Below are 15,230 nucleotides of genomic sequence, written 5' to 3'. Positions count from 1 at the left end.
TAACGACCCATGGAGAATTTGGGAAAATGTCCCATTTACATTCCGTCCTATTTATATCGTCTGTTTTTGCATACAAAGGAGGTCTTTGTTTCTTCAGGGTTTGTCAGCACTGGCTAGTTATTCCCCACCGTGGCCATAGTCCTCTGTGGCACCAAACTTCATTTCTACATGCAAAGAGTTTTTCAATGTATATGCATCAGGTACCTGGCGATTTTGTCTGTACAGGACATGGTGATGAGCTGCTCTCCCAGCAACACGCCGTCCCACGTCTGAGCTGCGTTATGACACCGAACGGGTATGGTTCCTTCTCCAGACTCAATCTTTGTTCGAAGGTGCCCACGGTATTTTCTCACTATGTGCTTGCTGCTGTTCACTGGGCAAAATAAACACAAGGGTGGCAATAAATAAATGTTTTTAGAAAGAAACTGAGAGGCTGTATTGATGTCATAGCTTGCATTTGTAGAACCACCTGTGGAGGTCCTTTAAATTGGATGCAAAATTAGATGAAATTACAGCCCAAGAAAGCAGCACAATATAGAAAAGTATGTGCTCCCTAGCGTGGTTGTCTTTTCACATCCATCAAAACTTTCACACAGCACACACTGAGCTCATTTTCCCATTCCCTTCCACATTTAAGAAGAACAGAGGTGCTCTGTTTTTTAAAGAAACAGTACAATTTCTTGTTTTTAGCCCTTGCTTATAGGACTGAGCTGTGTCAGGGGAATATTTGGAAAACCTTTGTTCAATGAGTGTGACCAAAGAGTCACCTGCCTGACCCAATCCAGTCCAGTACTCTAGTGTCATATTCCGTGGCATTTTCTGAATAATTTCAGAACTGAGGTTCTGTTTTGTTATAATGAAATTTCACTGAAAATTCTCAAAAGCTCAAGTTTTAAACTCTAGATCAAGAGCAAATCAAAACTTGGTAGTTATTCATTGCTTGCTTAAACTCTCTCTATAGTCTTCCTGAAGTGAGGTACCCTCCTGCCTTGTGTTATACTGATATCTTTTATGCAATTGCCATCCATCACTTCAGCGATATTAGATATTTGAGTGCAAGGCAGCTGCTTTTGTGATGGTGCAGGGCAAGCAGCTAATGCACTTGTCCTGCGCTGCAGTGAACTTCACTGACTCCTGCAGATACAGTCAGTGCAAAAGATAATGACATTTCTAAAGTACTTCACCTTCATTTTTATGAAAAGAGAAAACCTGAAGTTTATTATCAAAATTAGTCATCCTATTTGTACTGCTACTTTACCCCTGGGTATTTTTGTTGTAAAAGAACAGCAAGGAAATCCTCTGGGTCTGCTCACTGCGTTACCCTCAGAGGGTTTCACTGCAGGGCTCCTTCTCCATGAGGTAGACCTTTGACAATTTCCCTCTAGCCCAAAGGAAAATAGCGGAAGATGGTGCATGATGGCCTTTGCTTTCAAGGAAAAGGAGTGCTGCTTCTACAGGCATGAGACTTTTGCCCACATTTCCAACTGTCCTGTGTATTTTTCCATGGCCTGCCCCTTAGCTGGACCAGAAGGCTTCTGCTTGTGAAGGTGATGCTCCTCAGCCCTCAGCAGGCTATGGGGCTGCCTGGGTTCCTGGCACTGAGTAACATGAGGGTGTCACAGCTTGCAGGGCTGATCAAACCTCTGGCTACGAGCAGCTGGCTCTGTGCATGCTCTCCAGTCACTTGCTCTCTCCCTCTGTCATATTTTATTGTCTTTGCTTTGTGTGACTGTTGTCTGTACTGTGAGCTCTGGTGGAAGCAATTGATTGACTTTGGCTGATGCCAATGGATGGTTTACAATAAAGGAATGGGAAAATAAATCGCTTTGGTCCATTGGGATTAGCAGAGGCAGCGAACACATGTAGAACAGCAGAATCAGCTATGACCTGCCAGCAGACGGGCGGCTGAGCCCCCACTGATCGTTGCCTTTTGGCTTCCTCCTGCTTTTTTAAAAATTAAGACAGGAATGTGTGTGCCAGCAGCGGGCTGGACCAGGTATCAATTGGATTGACTGGCCATGGTCGAAACCGATTCCCATCCAAAATCAGGTTCCATCACATCTGAAATGTTTGCAAATACTGTAGGGTTTGATTGTGCTGCTTCAGAAACTGAGTTTGGGGGAGAGCGGTTATTGCAATGCCATCCAATCAGCAGCTCTGTCCCAGTGGGGGATGTGTGGGGTCCTTGTGCCCAGTTGTCAGAGAGCACCTCACAAACTGAGACACTGCAGTAACCACCAGTCTTGGAGTATTGTGGCTTCTCAAACTTCAGTTCTGAGAGAAACTGGGAAGAGCCAATAGACAAATAAAAAAGTCAATTAGCAAAAATGCCAAAATCTCAGAGATGTCTCAGATCCCTCTCCTCTCAAATTGCTGGGCTGTGCCCGGAAACTATTGTCATGGCCATGTGTGCTGATCCTTTGTACATCCCTCTTGTCTGGGATGCCTCCTGCAGTATCGTTCAGAGGATGCTCTTTGGATGGACTTAGCTCTCTGGGAACGGATCCATATTTTTCTTGGGACTCTGTGGGGAGACTCATTTTTTAAAAACTTCAAGCAGCAGTGAGCAGCATCTTTTATTATTAAACCACAGAGTCGTGGGGAAGGTACCATGAAATTTGGAGAACAAAAGGCAAAAGGAATCACTTCTGCTTAGCAAACACATCTAGCTGAGCAACAGTGAGAAATGTATAGCAGAACCACTTTGCCTTAGTCTGCACACACCAAGAACTGATGGCACAGCAGAGCTAGACCTCTGCCAGGGAAGCAGTAAAGAGTGACTCAAGAGACTATTGCTGTTTCGGCTGGTAGAAAGTTTGACTTTAAGCAAATCAGTTCTCTTTTCCTGAACTTTCCTGCAGGTATAATGAAGATAATGATGCCTCCTTCTTCTGCAAATTCATTTAAAGGTACTGCTCAAAAACTATTTATGAAAAACAGATGCTATCCTTTCAATAAAGATCTACCACAGGAGTCCACTTGCTGGAAAACCCCCAGGACAAAATGAATTTTTAGTGTTTCTTTCTCCATCTTTTTTTTTAGAAGAATATTTTCTCTTGCTATACCTTTCTCTCCCCATTTCCCATCTCTCTCTACATTCCTCTCACTTTTGTAGCTCCCGCTCTGACCTTGCCCTGTAGGTTCATTGGTCTCCTGGATGACTCTCTTTTTCAGGCAGTTTACCATGTTGATATGCCCACATTTTGCATACAGGCAAAGGGACATGTAACTGCTCGGGAATTTTGGTGACTGTGTGACAAGATGAGCAGCCCATCATTTATGTGACTTTGATTTCACTATGTAAATGTTACCTAGTGAGGGGCAAAGCATCCCACAATGTGCTGACAGAGATAAGGAGCCAGTTCAGGGGAAGAAAAAGCAGCAGCCCTGCAAACAACTGTTGAGCACTTGGGCCAACGATTTGGAGCGAGAGGGATCCAAAACATTTCTGTGAGTGTGCGGGGTCTGCTTATTTAATTTCTTATTTGTCTATTTGATCTTCTCAGTTTCCCTCAGGACCGAAGGAAATACAAAGGCCAAAGTACTCCATGTCTGGTTGTTATTGTAGCATCTCAGCCCTGGCTGGCAAGTACCAGCAACTGAATACTAAAGTTTTGAAAAGCATTTAGGAAGTATGTGCAAGTGCACAGATCGTCTCAGTTTCCAAATGCTCACATTAACTCAGCCCGCGTGTCAAACTCTGCTCCCTGTAACGCGCGCTCTACCCGGGGTGCGGCCAAGCACACAGCATTAGCTGATAGGATTCAGGCAGCTGTGGCCAGTGTACGCTCACCCTGGGATACACTTCCACAGCACTGATAAGGGGTTTTAGCTGCTCAACCGCTATTAAATTCAATAGATAGGGTGTGACTAAAACCCTGTGCTGTACTACCTGTCTCAGGCTGCTCACCTTGCTGGGATAGCCAGCATGCACACTCCGAAAGATGATCTGTAGTGTTTATATAAAATAATAATAACTCAAAGCTCTGAATACTTTCAGATTGCCAATGATTAAATAATTAGTTATTTTTTAGCACGTCATTAAGTAGCGCAGGAAGATACAAATATTGAACAAAGAAGAAGATGAGGCTCTGTGTGTTTTGCACTTAAGATGCAGACAGACTCTAGCACATAAGCTGCTTGCCAGCAGTAAAAAAATGCATCCCACTTGCTGGTACAGCCTGCCATTGATCATTTTAAAGCAGTCTCAGAAATATATTTATTTATGCAACCTAAAGTCACAAACTACAGCCTACTGCTGTTCTGCTGTTCAATATGATCAAAGCATCAGTGACTATGAGCATTTCTGATCTTTGCTGTGCTGGTTCTCCAACTGCTTAATCTCAACTAATTGCAGGGGAGAAGGCATCCGAGGATGCCACTTCAACCAGAACAAAATGTCAATTCAAACTGGAATTAGAAAGGACAAATTTAAAAATCATTTGGAGTGGATTTATGGTGTGTGCTACACTCAGATGTGGAAATTACTCCTGACAGTTGCTAAGATAAAAAGCTGCTGGATTATTAATTATTGGATTAGAAATTTACACAGGTGCCTTGTATTTAACATCAGTGAAACCCACTGATTTCAAGGCTCACCCCTTATTTTCGTATTTTCTCCAGGACCAGTTCTGGCTCAATTGGTAATGAAAAAAGCCACTCCATATTTATTATTTAGTTGAAGAGTGAAGAGGAAATGAACAGTGATTAAACAGAATCACACAAGTAAGGCTCTGTCTGAAATTTTGCATGACTGCCTCAGAGGTTCATTTTCTATTTCCCTGCTTCAGTGGAGGCTGTTCTCTCCTCATGAAGGAAGAAATAAAACAGCCTATCTTGCATTTTTTCAGTGCCGGACCCTCCATTCATCAGCATGGTTTATAAAGCTTCCTTAGAGAGCTTTGAAACAAAGGGGTGGAAAGAGAAGTCTTAACATCTAGCTGCCTTTTTATTTTGATTGTATTAGAGATGCACTTTCCTCAAGCAGATGTGGAATAAATGTAAAATATCACTATTTCTGTAAGTGTTGAAGTGACCATCGCAGCACACCGAAGGCTTTGGATGTGTCTCTTTTGCTGGGTAGGGTGGCTGGTCAGATAAATCTGTTCTGCATCGTGCTTAAGTGACCAGCAGACAGCAAGGCTAAAATGCAATAGACCAGCTTTTGGAAGCAAGAAACTTTAGGGATATTCTGAAAGAAAACTGGATTTAGGAAAAAAAGGATATGGTAGGACTGATCCCACTGAGGGGTAGCCAGATAAAAGCGGTTGTCTTGGCTGAGTGTCTACAGAGTTGCCTCTGCGGCGAGTGCAGGGATGCATCCCTCCCAGGAGGGAACACAAGCACCTGCCTTGCACGGGTGAAAAGTACATCAAGTTGAATCCCTTAAAGTCAACATATGCTTTTAAAATGTAGGCCAGGAGGCCTATTGCAGCCCCAGGGGAGCTCTTCTGCTCACTCCCAGAACCATGTAGCACCTATCACGACATGGCAGAGTTCAGTTCAGATCTGGGGTATGGACCTTATCATTAAGCCTACAAATATAAATAATGAAATCATATGTTATCTGAGAATATTACAAAACCTTGGACACCTGTAATATGTGGAACTGAAATTAACAGTTGAAAATGAACTTCTTTACCTTTGCCTTCCTCTCTGCATCTTTCTTGGCTGAAATCCTGGCTTTGGACAGCAATCAGGTATACCATGACCTGATAAAAGTTGTTACCTTCAGTGTGTTATTCTTTCTCCTCATCATTGATCTTCAAATAACACTTTTGAACCTTTCTACTACTTCCATAATTTTTCATCTGCCAATACTTTCAAGTGATGATGTACAGACAAGGTGTGAAAGCAAAGGCAATTTGCCCATTCATAGTTCATCAATATGTGGTGTTTAATCCATAAAAAGAATCAGTGATGGGAAAAACTTGAAGTTTGAATCCAAAAGAACAGAAAGGAAATGACTGCGTTATTTGTCCTTATCTGTTTTAAATACATATTAATTAAATTATGATTTTTGGTTTGAGCTGTGTTGTTAGAGATAGTAACTGTAGGAAGGGTGTAAGAATGGTACTCTATCATAGTAAAGTTCATCACTGAGTGTTTCAATGAAAACTCTTCATTTTGGTCCATCAAAGTGCCTTCATATATGATCACTGAGGGGCAAAATTTCATCTGTTCAGGTGACATAGCATTTTACAAAGACTTTTTGTTATTTTTGTAGAATAACATGAAATGTGTTGAATGCTCATCCTACGGAGAGGTGCTAGAATACCTTTATGAAACTAACTGCTAGAGTGGAGAATGGCACTCTAACACATGAAACCCAGTTTGCCATTGGGCTAATTTCTAAGTAAGCCCTGCACTCTCAGCAAGCTTTAACCCCTTGGGACAAAAAAAAATTAATCTGAGAAATAGATCAAAAATGTACCCTATAAACTAGTTTAATGTCTGTCTTTGGGGAACCCTTGGGATCAAATGTGAGTAGCTAGTTAAAATTCTCTTTAAAACAATTTGTTGGCAATAAAGTCATGCACCATTTCCTCTGGGTTATTAATAACTGTTACAGGCAAAGAGGAACGAGCAGTACTGGTCAGGCATGGAGGAGATCCTTGATGCCACCTACAAACCCAGACTGCAGACTCCAGCCTGCTCTGCAGTAGAAGTGCATTAGTATTTTAAAGCCAAAAGCATGAGATTTATCAGTGGAATTAAGATTCTGTGCATGTGGCAATCAAGGAAAGTACAACTCAAACACTTCAAGATTATTATTTTTAATTAATAATTGCTCCTCTCATCTAAAATCAGATGTGCAACGCTGTTGCTTTGGAAGTGCAGCTGCCCCTGCAGAGCAAAGTCTAGAGACCTGGCAAAGGGCTGTGCTGGCTCTGTGAACTCCGTGATGGAGAAAACTGCTGCCTCTGAAGCCTTCTTGGGCCTCATCACCAGCCACAGAGGCACATTAGCTGATCTCCAGCAATGATCATCATCTCATCTTTGACAATGTGGGGAGCTGCTGCTGATGCCTGGGTCAGTGGCCAAGCAAAGCCAGGGCATCAGCAGCAGCTGGATGCTGCGTGCAGAGAGCGAGATGCCCCATCAGTTGGAGGCCAGTGGGGACCAGCTGTTCACCTATGTCCTAAGCTATGCATCATTGTATCTTCTTCCTATTTCTTTTAAATGAAAAATGTTTTGTTTTAAAGTTAGGCTTTGTCTTTTAAATACACTTTGTGTGTAAAATGGTCATCATACTGGAATTGCCCATTTGGTGACGATTCTTTCCCCAGCCATGTTCTAATCAAAAAGTTTACACAAACATAGAGGGAATGTGTTATTCATCATAACCTTCTTTATTTTATCAACAAAAATGTGCTGTTATTCATGTGGCTTTGGGATTTTTGTTGTTGTTTGGAAATTGAAACCTTCAAGAGTGATTTAAAAAGCTTTTGTGAAAGAAGTCAGCAAAATATGAAAACAGAAAATGAACCCTGTGAGACAGAAACAACAGAAATATGTCAATAATATTGATAGATATTCAGTCCCCCTGTGGTTGATATGAGCCTAGAGAGGCTGTGGCTCCTGCTGTATCACCAGACATACCCTAATTCAACTTCAGCTTCTGGAGCTGTAGATGGAAATTACAGACTAATGTCCTGTGGTCTCTGGCTGGAGAAATTCAATGTAGATCATCAGGAAATGGTCCCTGTTGGCCTTAGAAATCTATGGATTGTAATTACTAAATTATTCTGAATAATGGTATAATAGTGCTTAGACTATACAGTGCTTTCCATTTTAATAGCCTACTTTGAGCATTAATTACCCTTCCTCAAAGTTGTGACAGCTGGATACCATTTATTGCCATTTTACAAGTATGGAAATAAAAATGACCAGAGTGAGGTGAGTTGCTCAAGGCTAGCTAGAGAAGTACCAGCAGAGTCATGGTTAGAATGAAATTGTCACTCTTATGCAGCTGTCTTCAGATTTCTCTCTTCATAAGACTCTAAGAAAGAAACTCCCCAGGAGTCTGAGGACTTTCAAAAGTCCCACAGAGACCTTAACTGGACCTGGAGTTGCCTGACAAGCTTTATAAAACTCATCTTATAAGCTTTAGCTGTGACTCCCACTCAGTGGAGGGGTAAATTGGACCGAATTAAATCCTACTGGGTGTAGCTTTTGCCCACGGGGATTTTTCCCAACTATGTTTTGATCTGTTCCACCCAAAATATGTGCTGTAACTAGGTGCTTGTCTCTAGCAGGGTATCAAATACTGGGGGTGGAACTGGGGCAGCTGTGTCCTGGAGCATGCGGTCTCTTCATCCCTGCTGCAGATGACCTTGGAGAACCTCAGATATCATTATTCCTTGAGCTGGACAAATTCGGGGACAAATAGCTTTTCTTGGTGAAATTTTCTACTACTATTCTGAAAGCTTCTCAGCCATGGCCTTTTGCTGATTAATATAGCCTTTTTATCACATCTGAACATTGCCTCCAAATGCAGTGTTTTACAAAGCAGCAAAACCCATAACAAAGCAGAATCAATAAATACAGTGCAATTCCCTTTGGCGATTCAAGCATTCTCTTCAAATTAAGATCTGATCATAGCTGTGGAAACCTGTTTTCCTGAATCCTAGCAAACACATTTTGCTTTACATGAAAGCTTTTCAAAGCTGTGGCCAACGCTGGCTTTGAGCAATCCATAGTTTCCAGCATATTCTTTCTCTTTTCCCACATAGACACACACTGCACTGACACATCCTTCTAAAAAATCTTATTTTCTACTTTAAAACTCCCCCTGAAACAAAAAAACCCAAATAAGCAAAAGCAGCCAAGAATATCACAAGGAGAGGGAATTAGGACATTTTGAATGCATTGTCAAAGCCAAAGAGTTTTCTCGTGATGTATCAGTTCTGACAAAGTTTTATAACAGAGACTGAAGAATGGGAGCTGTCTAGCTCATCTGATAGTGAATTCACTGAAGCCCTGATCCAGGACTTAGGAGATACAGGTTCAAATTTTTCTTTCAGTCTAAGTGGCCTTGAATGAAAAAGCTCATCCTGAACTAGGTATGGAAGAAAATGAAACAGGGTTTTTCTACCCCTTGTTACTGTGCTGCTGACCAGGAGATATGAAAAATACAGGTTGCGACCCCAATTCCACACAATTATTTTGTTTAAAAAATTTGCCTGATTGATAGGTTTTTATTTCTTTCCAGCCAGTCAGTACTTTGAGACCTGAAAGCTGTCCATGAAGTGAAGTGGTTATTCACTAGTGAGCTTTACCAAAACTCCACTAAAAACCTCACTACCCAGCCTGGTGGAGATTAATAACGAAATACAAAGCAATAGCAAACTTTCCCAGGTTGATAAATTGGCACTGAATGATTTAGGACTTCCAACGTAGCAAAACAAGAGCCTCTTTCAGAGGTGCATTCTGGGGTCTAGCACGGCAATACCAACACTAAAACCACGAGTGCTTTCACAGTTCTTCTAAGCCTGGATAACACTGGTTTTCCTGTCAGGTTTAGGGGCTAGAGCTGACCCTAGGGATTGACAAAAGGTTTAGCAAGGCAGGCTGTGTACAGCATCAGGTCTCTCTCACTGGAGATGGCTCAAACCAGTGCCTGCAGGTCTTGTGTGGGTGCTGTGCATTGGAAGAAGGAGAGGGGCTCCACTCATCTCAAAGATTTCTAGAGTCCCCCCCACCCCTCACAGGCCTTATGCTGCTGTCTTTTGCCACAGGTGATGTGTGTAAGTGATGGAGAACACTAACCAGAGGGGTCAGTCCTGTGACCATGCTTTCCCTGACAAGTTAACTTGAGTGAAAGCAGCCACACTCTGAAACAGCATTTCAGCAGCCTGGGAGGTTTGAGTTGGAAAACAGTGCAACTACATACAAAAATGGTGACTGCTAACAGACCTGAGCAGGGATATAAGCTCCTCGACAGACCAGCTGCTAGTTAACTGTAGGAAGTCTTTGAATTTCCTCTGTATTTATTTCGGTAAATTGAGGCTGTGTCAGTGGCACCTGCAGGAAGGGGCCATCGCTTCAACAGGACTTGATCTCAAAGGATGCTGACAAAGGGTGCTGTGCTCACATCCCAAACCCAAACCTTTTGGGTCCATCTCAGTCCAGTCTTAATGAAGCGAAAGGACAATTTCTCCTCACCTTTAATAACCAGTTCCCTAGCCCCTGAAGCAATCCAGCAGCCTCATGCTGTGTCTGCAATTTCTGCAGCATCCTTTACATGACAAAGCAACCTAGGCTGACTACAATAATTCATCCAGTGCTAGGATTATTTCTCCTGAGGCAGTGTTTAGCGTTACAGCCTACAGTGTTGCGTACATTTTTTTCTTTCGTGTTACTTCTGGGCATGTTTCTCTACGATAATTTTGTTCTGAGGTGCCCCAAGGTATTGTTCTGCTCAGTCATATGAAAAATAGGAAAATAATGCACCTTCATCCCAGTTCCACAGACGGGCTATTCATCAGCATAAAATCAACTTCACAACCTAGGAGGAAGCTGCTCCATGCACTGAATAACTACGAATTTCCAATATGGTCTCCCAAGCTGCAGAAGGTCAGTAGCCACAATGGAGAGAGATGATACCTGGGAGCACTTGTGCAACAGAAACAAATACTACTGTCCAAGCCCAAGAAATGACCTATTGTTACCCTCTATTTTTGTAACAGGGGCAGTACATCAATTTGCCAAGACCTGCATTTTCTTGTAGTTACAGATATCTAATTCCTTTTCAAATCACTGAGTTATTTAGATGGTTCTTGAAACATTTTCCCTCCCCTTATCATCTACTCGCAAGAACAGAATTTGTCCATTTAAACAAAACATGGGATTGGCAGAAGGAAGGTACAGGCTTCTTCCCCTTGTACGTCCAATAATGTTCATCAAACCCAATGCTTTTGGGAGGGATTTTAGTCCAGCTGGTGCCATAAGCATCCTCACTGTATTTGCATACTGATACCTGCCTGCAGGACCTTAAATGCAAAGCTCTGGGGTTGAGAGTCTCCTGACAGTAGCAGGACATCATTTGTGTCCATCTCTTGGAGATGGACAGTCTCCTTACATGACTTCTGTTTGAATCTGTCCCTCTCCAGCCACTCTGCTCAGGGTATGACTTCCAGGGACTCTGATCTGGGGATCATATACTGATGCAATCTGGGTCAGCCCCACCTGAACACAGTGCTGAGTCTCCAGTGTGAGCAGGGCAACCCTTCAAGGCAGCCTCAGATTTGGAGGTTAACAGAGAGCATTTTATCTGAGAATGGAACGTAAAATCCAGCAGCCAGAGTCACAAGCAGGGAAAGCACAGGTTTTCACAGTGAAAGAACACTTAAAGTAGCGCAAACTTGTATTTTCAGGTACTCTTCAGTTCCCCAACTTCTCTGAAAACTGCAGTGCACATCTTCTCCCCATCACATCACCTACCAAGGCAATGATTCAGCTCATGTGGTTGCAAGTGGATCCTTTTTAGATGAGAGCTCTGTCAAATGTGTGTGCATGAGAGCTCCAGCACAGCTGTAGGTTAATAGACAAGCAGGAGGAAGACCCCATGTGGAGCAGATGCAATGGTGTGTTTCGGACCTAAAGGAAGCGTGGGATAAAACAGGAGCTGGGCTATCAAGGAGTCAATGGTACAAGGCAATACAGCATGTTAGCAAGAGATAGAAAATCAGCCCAGGGGAGATGAATGGAGACAAGCCCTGGGGCAGATTCTGTTTGTCTCTTTGGCAATCCATGTAGTAAAAAACAGAGAGTGCACCTCTAGAAGAAAGATGGACAATGAGGTAAAAATCGTGCCAGGGAAGAAGGAGTGGGTAAGTGGAGGATTTATTAGCTCAATTTTTTAAGTAATTCATTTTGCTTTTCAAGAGGCTTTTAAAAAAAAAGCCAATGAGTCAAGAACCCCTAAATTAGCTAGGAAGGCACTTTAGCAAATCAAGGGCTGTGATTTGTGTGATTCTGTGATTTGCCCTAGATTCAGGAGAAGGTGTAAAATATGCAACAAATACTACAGGACTAGCTGCCCCCATGGCCGCAGCTCCACCTCATGAACTGGAGTGCGTGTGCTGTAATGGAAAACTTAGAATCACAGAATCATAGAGCAGTTTGGGTTGGAAGGGACCTTTAAAGGTCATCTAGTCCAACCCCTCTGCAATAAGCAGGGATATCTTCATCTACATCAGGTTGCTCAGCGTCTGTCCAATCTGACCTTGAATGTTTCCAGGGATGGAGCAACTACCATCTCTCTGGGCAACCTGCTTCAGTGTTTCACCATCCTCATTGTAAAAAATTTCTTCCTTATATCTAGTCTGAATCTACCCTCTTTTAATTTAAAACCATTGCCCCCTGTCCTATTGCAACAGGTCCTACTAAAAAGTTTGTCTCCATCTTTCTTCTAAGCCCTCTTTAAGTTCTGAAAGGCCACAATAAGGTCTCCCCAGAACCTTCTCTCCTCCAGGCTGAACAACCCCAACTGTCTCAGCCTTTCCTCATAGGAGAGGTGTTCCATTGCTCTGATCATTTTTGTGGCCGTCCTCTGGACCCACTCCAACAGGTCTATGTCTTTCTTGTGCTGAGGACTCCAGAGCTGGATGCAGTACTGCAGTTGGGGTCTCACGAGAGTGGAGTAGAGCATCAGCCCCCTTGTTAACCCACATTAACTTGGTGCTGTGATACCGCCCTCAAGAGAAGTCAGAAATCCAGGTGTACCTTGCTTGGACGTACACAAAGGGAGAAGGTACCAGAAAATATGTTGTCCCAGGCTCCCTGACCTACAGCAGGGGCAGAAGCTGAGTGTGTGAAGGAGCAATTAGAGAGTGGTGAGGACACTGGGAACATGCTGCCTCTTTACAATATAGCTATGCTACAACCTTGTGGGTGACCTTGGAAAATGATGAAGAGAAGAGAGTCTTGGGAAGGAGACTGGCTGGAGAGAACGAGCCAGGACAAACCCATAAAAACTCTCACAACTGTCTGAAAACCCCCTGGCATTTCCCAGCCTTCTATTCCAGCAACACCACTGGCCCTGGCTAGTCTCCTCTCTTGTCACCTGCTCCTGCACCTCTTCCCTCAGCCTCCTCCCCTACTCTCTTGGATTGCACCTACCTCTCCCAAAGCTTCAACTTCTCTTGAATCCCCCCATAAGCTCTTCCAGCCTCCTGACCTATAGACACCAAAAAAGAGCCAGAAAACCCCTCCATGCTCAGAGCAGCCCTGATCCAGATGGATTTTGTCTCTCTTTTAGAGCTGCCTTAGGACCTATCAACAAACAAGTCAGCTCACATCTGATCCAAGAAGGGCATCATTGCAAATCAAAGTGAAATTTTACCTTTTCGTCCCTAATCTCTTACTTTCCTACATGAACCTGGCATGGGTGCGGGCTCCCTGGCCCTCTCCTCTGCATTGCAGCTGTTCACATGAACTGTGGTAAGGTCAGACTTTTAAACATGCTGCTAACTTGGTACCCTGCACTATCTAATAAGACGTAAACTGGGTTTCAAGTGCATGCTAGCTTATCTCTTCCCTTACCAGAACAAAGCTCATAAGAAGGAAATGTGAGGCCTCCCTGAGGGTGCTGGGAAGACACGGTGGATAATAGGAAATTTTTGGAAGGAGATTTGAGAAGTGGATTTTACTCACTCCCTATATTGATAAAGGCTTATCATATTCCTTCGCAAAACCAGAAACCACATGGCGAGACACTGTTTTTAAATGTTAATGCATCTTTAGAGAATAATCAGTGCCGTTTGATGGCTTGCGCTAGCTCTAGGAGAGGCTTCTTTGTTGTTTAAGAAATGAAACAGCATTCATCTGGAGTTTCTTGTCATTACTGGATGAAAGAAAGGTTATTTCTTTAGTAAAAAAAAGAAAAAGAAAAGAGAAGATCTGAATGATAAACATTATAAAATACTTATCTTCCCAGATGTCTCTGGGATAATGTGAGCTAAAAAAATGCTTATCTCACTGAAGGACAGCTTTTGACAACATGGCTTTTTATACAGTGCTAAATTATTTTAAGAGTGCAGGACAAAGGTAGAGGGATGTGCTTAAAAGAGTGAAATACAAACCAGACATAGTGCCCCTTCAAGTCCTGCTACTGAATCACTGTGTAACCTTGGGTAAGCCACACAGCCCTTTCTGCCTCAGCTTCTGCATTGGGACAATAATTGGTGTCATAATCAACATGAAAAGTATTTTTGTGACCACCTACAAGTTTACTGTATGAGTGTCGGGTGTTGCATGATTATATATTTTTAAACATGGCTTCCTGTATGTACTGTTATCTAAAGAAGCATTCCCTTACTAGGCAGCAGATTTATGTGCTTTTTGAAGCAATCCACGAGTCAAGTATGGTTCATCTCGAGGGCTGGGTTCAGCTGTGTATCAATAGGCAGCACTGGCCATCAGCTGCCCAAAACACACTTCCTCATGCATGAGAGAGCAGAATCCATCCTGGACAGCCTTCAGTTGTTCTCGAGAATGGACCACATTTTAAAAATAATTACAGATTTTGGTGCTTGCATTTCTGATGTCAAGTCAGAGGTGCCTCAGGAAGCCTGCCTTCTGGAAAACGTGAGCGCCTTTAACCACATATAAAGCCTTTTTAGATATCTCTTGATACACACATGAATTGGGAGGCCAAAAATCACTATTCATTTTTCATATTCGTAGGCACTTCCTTTTTTATTTTTCATTTTGTTTTTAAGATGATGCTATGTCTCCTCATTTTGTTACCTCATCAAGAATTTGACAATTTGCTGTTTGCCTTTTAAAAATCTACTTGCTTTTCTTCATTTTATAAGCCCTGCTGACAGAATGTATAAATCATGTCAGGTAAGGAAGTGTATTTCCTTCCTGAATAGGTGCATTCTGCTTCCTCGCCCCAGCAAGCTGCTGTTTCACACATGACAAAAAGATTTCAGTCTGGGGAGAATAATACCTAATCCTTAATACATAACTTGTACAAATAAGAACCAGGAGTGAAACTACTGTCTGATGGATTTGCCTGTGAGGAAGATAGGTCGTTGTGTGACCTTCGATGATTAATTTTACATTCCTGTGTCTATCCTTTCTTCTCTCTCCATTCTTCTGTCTTGCCTGCTTCACATTCAAGGTAGTCAGGGCAAGGACTATTTCTCATTATATGTATGTTTAGCAGACAGCACTGTAAAATGCATGTATGAGAAGCAATACCCAAGGGCAGAGATAAA

General features: G+C 42.6%; 1 protein-coding gene across 1 annotated transcript in view; it reads right to left on the bottom strand.

Annotated features, from left to right (window-relative positions):
* ADARB2 (adenosine deaminase RNA specific B2 (inactive)) overlaps window positions 1-15,230 on the bottom strand; it is a 119,527-nt gene that overhangs the window by 22,424 nt on the left and 81,873 nt on the right. The window contains exon 6 of the mRNA XM_068405250.1: window positions 205-373. Within this exon, the coding sequence (XP_068261351.1) occupies window positions 205-373 (169 nt within the window). The remainder of the gene's footprint in view (window positions 1-204; window positions 374-15,230) is intronic.

The sequence above is a fragment of the Nyctibius grandis genome, chromosome 7 (genome assembly GCF_013368605.1).
Source record: "Nyctibius grandis isolate bNycGra1 chromosome 7, bNycGra1.pri, whole genome shotgun sequence".
NCBI classification, from domain to species: Eukaryota; Metazoa; Chordata; class Aves; order Nyctibiiformes; family Nyctibiidae; genus Nyctibius; species Nyctibius grandis.
Note: the sequence above shows the minus strand (reverse complement) of the source record. Positions and strands in the feature narration are given on the sequence as shown.